Source organism: Miscanthus floridulus, chromosome 1, assembly GCF_019320115.1.
Source record: "Miscanthus floridulus cultivar M001 chromosome 1, ASM1932011v1, whole genome shotgun sequence".
NCBI lineage: Eukaryota > Viridiplantae > Streptophyta > Magnoliopsida > Poales > Poaceae > Miscanthus > Miscanthus floridulus.
Window position 1 is genome coordinate 119,074,392 of NC_089580.1, and position 7,157 is coordinate 119,081,548.

At 42.0% G+C, this 7,157-nt stretch overlaps 1 protein-coding gene across 4 annotated transcripts; it reads right to left on the reverse strand.

Moving 5' to 3' along the window:
* Positions 1-2,701: 2,701 nt before the first annotated feature.
* On the reverse strand, positions 2,702-6,693 carry LOC136491833 (26S proteasome non-ATPase regulatory subunit 13 homolog B-like). 4 transcript variants are annotated; one of them, XM_066488062.1, is made up of 7 exons: positions 6,544-6,693; positions 6,174-6,416; positions 4,928-5,374; positions 4,756-4,836; positions 3,946-4,142; positions 3,766-3,865; positions 2,702-3,217 (listed from the first exon to the last, which is right to left on the reverse strand). In XM_066488062.1, exons 2-7 carry the CDS (start codon positions 6,318-6,320, stop codon positions 3,032-3,034), a joined length of 1,158 nt encoding a protein of 385 aa, XP_066344159.1. In that variant the 5' UTR covers positions 6,321-6,416; positions 6,544-6,693; the 3' UTR covers positions 2,702-3,031. The 4 variants fall into 4 exon arrangements, with proteins under 4 accessions (XP_066344159.1, XP_066344155.1, XP_066344169.1 ...); XM_066488058.1 differs by having other exon boundaries at positions 6,504-6,661; XM_066488072.1 differs by having other exon boundaries at positions 6,174-6,410; positions 6,544-6,630.
* Positions 6,694-7,157: the final 464 nt, after the last annotated feature.

Here is a 7,157-nt window from a genome sequence, read left to right on the forward strand (position 1 = left end):
TCGTGATGTCTCTTGAAGAAGGAAGTGCTTCTACAAAGTTAATGCACAATCAGAATTTGAATTCATATTTTTTTTGGAATTCTTTGTGTATGTCTCTTGAAGAAAATGTTTTTTTTGTTTGCTTGGCGGGTTGCAAGCAGAGGCGGACCCAGGATTTCAAAGTTGGGTATGCCCATAGGAAGATTTTTGCAATTGACAATTTGACATTTGACAGAACGTAGCAAAGACAAAAGGGCAAAGCGGGATTTGATTACATCTGATTCTCTGAAAGGAACAAATCAAATCGGTGATGGTGAGGACGAGCTCGAGCTGCCAGAGTTGGTTAGGATGGATGGAGCCATGGAGGCCGTCGGCCTCGGCCGAGGTGGCGAGCGGGTGAGGCCGGCCACCGGTGACGCGCCGAGGCGACTGAGGGCAGGCCGGCAGGGGCAGGGGCGCGGGTCCGGCGGAGCCACGCCGCCGTGACGGTCGGGGTCCGTGGCAGGGGCGCAGCCGTGGCTGCCGCGCAGGGCGGGGCGTGGGGGATGGGGGCGGCGCGAAGCTGCCAGCGGGCTACCCTAGGGTTTAGCTCGGCGCTCGGATTTGGCGATTCGCTCGCTCCGTCTCCCATCTTCGTGTCTGGAGGAGTCAAGATGAGGTGAAGCCACGAGGGAAACTTGGGGAGTGGAAAACGCCAAATGGGCTGTTGGGTGTGGGCTGGCCTGTGGGCTGCTTTGCGTTTGGAATCAAATAAGAAGCAGAGAATAACATAGAGTATCAATTTGAGACTTTAACTGTATTATACATGTATATACATCTACAAACTACTATTTTTTTCCAAAATGTTGGGTATGTCTGGGAATACCCAGGCACAACAGTGGGTCCGCCAGTGGTTGCAAGGTGATCCATGCTGTGGTCTGCAAGGATTTGACTTGGTCCGTATCCTCATTTCAAAGTTTAGGAGACCACTCTTAGACTTAAATAATTCTAAGCAAGGACAAAAAGGTGGAGCATGATTTTAGAGAAAATATGAAACTGGCCTCATAGATGACTTTCTAGTATTAAATTAGATTTTTAGTATTTTTAAATGCATATTTATTCTAAAAAGGTATTGAGATATTTTTTGAAGAATATTTCTATAATTTTTATAAAGTCTAATTGACCTCCCTAAACTACTACAAAAGTTGATTTACCTACCTCGTACTGATGTGGTACCACTTAGGGCAGTTGACCTGCTGTCATGTAAGTCAAAACCACAAAAATGCTCAGGAAGATAAATCGAGCAATTTCATGAGTTGAGGGAGTGTAAAAATCTGGTTTTCTAGTAGGAGAGACAAACTGAACTCACACAATCTAGTATTATTTATTAGACATACATGTTTTCTCAAACCAAAAAAATAACGACTCGAGAATGAGACGTGTAGTTTTTTTAAGACGATAGGAGTAGATATGTAGGGCCATTTATTCTGTATTTTTATTAAAATGCAAATCAATTGCCCTAGATATCCTTCTACACGTTTGAAGCTAGACCAACACTCCCTCCAATCAAATTTATAAAAACACATACATATTAAGGTTCAAACTTTATATTTTTTATGTTTAACAAATAATTTAACTTAAATTTATATCGTTTCGCTGAAATTTGGCTTATGCTGATGCTTATGCTGATTTGTTATGAGATAAAAACAGTATTCGTTCGCTAAAAAGTACTATTGAAGTAGTGCGAACAGGACCTTGGTACGGTTAGATTTATATCAACTAATAATCATAATATAATATACATTAAATAAATAAATAGTATTTAAAATAAAAATGTGTTAAACTGTGTCATGTGAACTAGATAATTGACGATATATGATTTTAATAATGTATTCATGTTTTTGTAACAAGTATGCTACAGGTTACCCATCGGGTATTTTTACCCGCACGATACAGGTATGAGTCCAGATGTCAACGGGGAATTCCCCGTCGGGGAGTGCCTCCCCATCCCCATCCCCGTGGGGAAGAAAATTCCCCATCCCCATCCCCGCGGGGAAGTAGTCCCCGTGGGGATCCCCATGAGCCGCAGGTATTTCATCGTCATCTACAAAGTTTGCACTTCAAACTTTATTTAACATATATATATGTTCTATAGCATTTTCGCTTAATAAAAATTAGTTTAAAACCCTAAGTTATATAACGGGACTATAAAATGTAACTTTTGTTTCGTGTTTCCGTTGATCGTTTCGACAGGAGCTAAGGTTGCAACATTTCTTATATATCACAGGTATTGAGCCTTGTCAGTATATGGGCCTTTGGAATCGGGTCCCCATGGGGAGCGGGGACAGGGGCCTGCATACCATCCCCGCCCCCGTGGTCTTCGACGGGGATAACTTCATCCCCATTTAATCACCCGTGGGGTAGAATTCATACCATTCCCGTCTCCTAATGCGTGAATTCCCCGCGGTGATTTGGGGAACGGGCTCCGTTAACATCTATAGGTATGAGTAAATTCTTTTACCCGTGTGTGGGTACAGGTATTTTAGCAGGTAGATTTTTAGCTAGCGGATACAGGTATGGGTTAGCACTATCCAACTGCTTATCGCAATGCAACATACAAATGTCACATTGCCATCCGAGCCCACAACGCGCGATGGCAGACATCAGGCACAACTCAAGAATAGGTTAATGATGACAAACGACTTATCGCAATGCAACATGCAAACATCAGGCACAACTCAAGTTCCAGCAAGATTCTCCTGCATCCATGTCCAACAGAGTATAAACTTGGTTACAAATTAAATTCAACTGGGAAAACTACAGTAACACCCTACTAGTATGAAATTTTCAATCCATTGGTCCCGTCTTCATGACACAGCGTGAAGTTCTAACCATCCATGTCCAGAGGACATCAAAAAAAGAAATTACAGGCCCCGATCAGTAGGACAACAAACGCTCAGGGTAGCAGGTTTCATTATCCAGAAAATGACTACATGTGTCACACAAAGCATCTCTCATTTTGCAATGAGACCTTGCTGACCAAGCCTCTCGCGGAAGTGTAACAGCTGCGAAATTACGCAGCAACAAGATCAGGGGTTTCCGCCTCAACTGAAAGCAATGTGGTATGGACCTTTCCAACCCAGGCATCCAGGCGGTCACGCAAAGCCTTAACCTGTGGAATTCCAAGCACTCTGGGCTGGACCCACGAGACGTGAACTGTACTGTCCACTTCATCAATTATTCCCTCAATAAGATGAACCTGCATTTGAAAACAAAGCAGAAATGTTACAAATGGATTGCCAGACGTAAGGCAGTCAAATGAAACAATGGAAACACAAACACATCAAAAACCCAAGACTCCAGTGATACTTCAACAACTAAATAAAAAGAGCTCCACTTGTGCAAGAATGAGCTCATAGCAGTGAGACTAAAAACAGCTTATCTTACAAAGTAGTGAAACTAATAAATTCTTATCTTACATTAGGCTAAGAAGACGGGAACTATCAATGAAATATTACTACGGTCGATGGCTTGAAGGAAAGCATAGTTGCAATGGACACAAACACTAAAGTATAGTAAAACAAGGCAACAAACATGTCTGCGGAGATAGACAAACATCCCAATAAAGCATTCATAAATGTGCAGTAAAATGTGATGGCGACAAGACTAGTCGATTTCCCAAGAAATGAGATAATTCAAATAATGAAGTTTCCGTTGAAAATATGATGACAAACAAGGAACAGCACAAGTGAAAAGGGAGGTCATGACAATAATATCTTGTGCTAAAAAGAATGTCAATCAAGTTACCGAGAGGCTCTTCATAAGAAGATATTCCACGTCACTGATTGAAAGCTTAGTCCGCTCAGCAATATCACTTAATGGAATAGTTCTATCTTCAGATGGCCGGCTGAAAATGAAGACAAATAACATGTCAAAGGAAAAGAAAATGGAGGTGACCTTAGAAAAGAAGGATTCCACAAATATTACCTAAAGATTATCTCCATCAGACAAAGAATATTGATTTTCTCAAGCAGCTTCCGCTCATTCTGCACCAAAGCTGGTTGTGCAGTAAGAGCAGCATTGTGAACCCTGCAAAGTTCTTGGTAGAGAGCAAGGTTGCCGGTGTTGAATGCTTGTAACATATGATAAACCCACTCCACCTTGGTTCCAATAAGACTATTGATCTAAGGGTACAGATATAAAACTAACTTTTAGATCAAAGAAGTATCAAATCACAAAAAATACTCTAGTTATGATTTAATTAAAAGGCTTGTCTAACACTGAAACAGGATAGTCTATCCAAACTAATTTTGTCTAGATGATTTACTGTACCATCTTCAATGTCAACCAAAGAAAATGTAACTAAATTACTCTGATGACAAATACTGGTACATTACAAGTGGCTATAGTAAGTCCATCAGTATTACATTTCAAGCTTGAATTTATTGTCCAACCAATAACCGTGCAGATAAACATAAACTTATGCACACTTGACACTAATAATTTAATAATTATGCCACTGATATTTGAGTACAATATAATTATAACTATAAAGCCATAAAAGAACTAAATAAATTAGCAAGTGGAATGGATACCATCAAAAGGAAACTACAATACACAAAAATTATGGATGATAACAGAAGAAGTCATGCACAACCAATATATTACTATAAAGCCACAAAAGAGCTAATGAAGTTAGCAAGTGGAATGGGTACAATCATACAATAAAAAAATACAATACACAAAAAATTAAGGATGATAACAGAGGAAGTCATGCACAACCAAAGAATTACTTACAATCGGGTGAGCTAACAACTCTCCAAAGTTGTAAATGTTATCACCCAACAAGGCTGCTAGAGAAAGATCAAAAGCCAAGTCCTGACAAGATAGAAAATAGTCAATAAATCTGATGAACATTTAAACTGAAGTTTTGTTTTACAGTTCAAATGTTATTGATGATGAAACATACTAGCTTGAATGACTCAGATAGAGACTCCACAGTTGTATAGGCCAGATAGAGAAGAGCGTTCTTATAGAACTCCGCAAATTCTTGGCGGGCCTTGTGGTATTGAGATGATATCCAGTAAAAGCTAGCATGAACTGTGGGATCGACATCAGTCATACTATTGAGAGTGGTTTTCCCATCCTCCAACAAATTCTTGCACTCTTTTTGGTTTCCTTTCTCAAGATTAATAGCTGCAATTTGCATCTTCACATAGAGAATTGGTTCATTAATCCGCGACTCTCTTGTCTCACGCAGCTTTGTGATCACCCCCTCTAAGAAAGTAATTGCAGCATCCTTATCAGGGTACTGGCGAGAAGCTATCACCGCAAAATGGGCAAGCTTGAGCAGATTAATCTTGGTCTCAAAGTCGGTGATGAAATTGTTGTAGAGCTGAATGATAGTGTCTCCGGTCTGTAGAAGAAAAGGTGGCATTAGAATCATAAAAGACAAAAGGGTACAAAAATTGCAGCAGGTGAAATGACGTGGAACAATATACATTTGGCGAACTTTCAATCATCATAGGTAGTCAAACCACCAACAAGAGTAAGTAATACGTACAAACAGCCAGAATGATCAGCATGCCCACTAGAGGACAAAGAAACTCTTGATAAAACAAATAGGTACATGAGAAATCAATAATTAGGTTAGGTAGTTTATTAAAAAAGGCAATGAACAATTGAAAGAAGCAACTCAGCCTGCTCTGCTTTTCCTTCGACATCATTGTTCTTCAGCAATTGCACATACATCCAGCATCTAAGTTTAGTCCAGTGGAAATTCATGTAACATGTGTGATAGATATCAATTGTAGCATTCAAATGAGGGTAACCAGAACAACTCCTAGATAATTTTTTGTATCCAATTCAATTATGTTTGACTAAAGCAAACTAGTGAAGTTCAATCCAAGACGCAAGCTAGTGAAGTTCACAGTATACCAGAATTGAATTGAGAACCATGAGCAACAAAGAATTGACCAAATACTGGAGACTTGTATTCAATTTCCCCACATAGGCAACTCCAAATGATTAGGCTGGCAACAATTATCCAGTAACAACTCTTAAATCTTACTAAAGCATGGGAGGTCTAGGAGGCGGGGTGGGTGCGAGATCCGCCTTATGAACGAAGGCATCTGTAATCCATCTGTCAAGCCTTAACTAACCCTAAAATGAGGAAGGCAGCGGGGCAGAGAGAGGAGGATGAAAAGGAAGCGAACCTGTGCGGCCTGGAGCTGTAGGAATTGGTCGAGCTTGAGGGTGAGCTGGTGCCATAGCTTCCGCTGGTAGAGGTCGGCGAGGGAGGCGTACCAGTCGGCGAGGTCCGGGCGCGCCTGCCGCTGCGCCTCCACGTACTGCAGCGCCATCGCAACGCCAACTCCGGTTCCCGTCCCGAGCAAGCAGCTGTTGGTCGGTAGGGTTTGAGAGAAGATCTGCTACGGCGACTGCGACTGCGACTGCGGCTGCGAGGGAGACGACTCAGAGAGAGAGGAGGGTAACAACCACCAGCAACAGCAATGCCAAAAAAAAAAAAAAAAAAAAAAACAAACCTAGCGGTGGCGGAGGTGTGGCAGGAGAAGAGAAACTTGCCGTGAGAACGGAAGGGAAGGATCCGGATCGGTCGATTAGTAGATCTATCTATCTCCGCAGGTCTCTGAACTCGACTGCAAGTGCAAGGAAGAGAAACGAAGAGAAGACCGACGGCTGCGATGGGGAGACGATAGTCGGAGCCTTCCTGCGGACTGCCCAATGCCAATACGATACGTGCGTGCGGCGGCAGCCCATCCAGCTACAAGATCAAACTCGACCCATGGGCCTAATATCCATCTCCGCCACGCTGTTGCATGTATGACCGGCCTGCCGTATGATTTAGGGCGTTGATTTGTTGAAATCGTCTAGCAAAATTCAATTTTCGCAAAAACAAAATCTCTTCTCTTCTCTTATCTTATATCTCCGCAACTAAAACATTCGTAACTATTCCGTCCACAGGTGCGACACCAAAGCCGCTCCATACGATCAGATCAGAAAGGCAACGCGTACTCGCTCCATACGATCAGCTCAATCCACATAACAGCCGCAGCAAATTAGGAAGACAAAAATCAATTCCCGTAACAATCGTGATCAAAATGTGGACACTATCTTCATGCGACATTCATCGCCCAGTCCTGCCGCGTGCCCCTGCGATCCTGCTCAGCACCGGCAGG

Coding starts and splice junctions, on each gene's coding strand:
- LOC136491833 (XM_066488062.1), bottom strand. CDS start 6,320: ATGGCGCTGCAGTACGTGGAGGCGCAGCGGCAGGCGCGCCCGGACCTC. Junction 5,375..6,173: donor TACAGCTCCAGGCCGCACAG/GTTCGCTTCCTT, acceptor TTTCTTCTACAG/ACCGGAGACACTATCATTCA. Junction 4,143..4,755: donor AGTTGTTAGCTCACCCGATT/GTAAGTAATTCT, acceptor CTGTACCCTTAG/ATCAATAGTCTTATTGGAAC.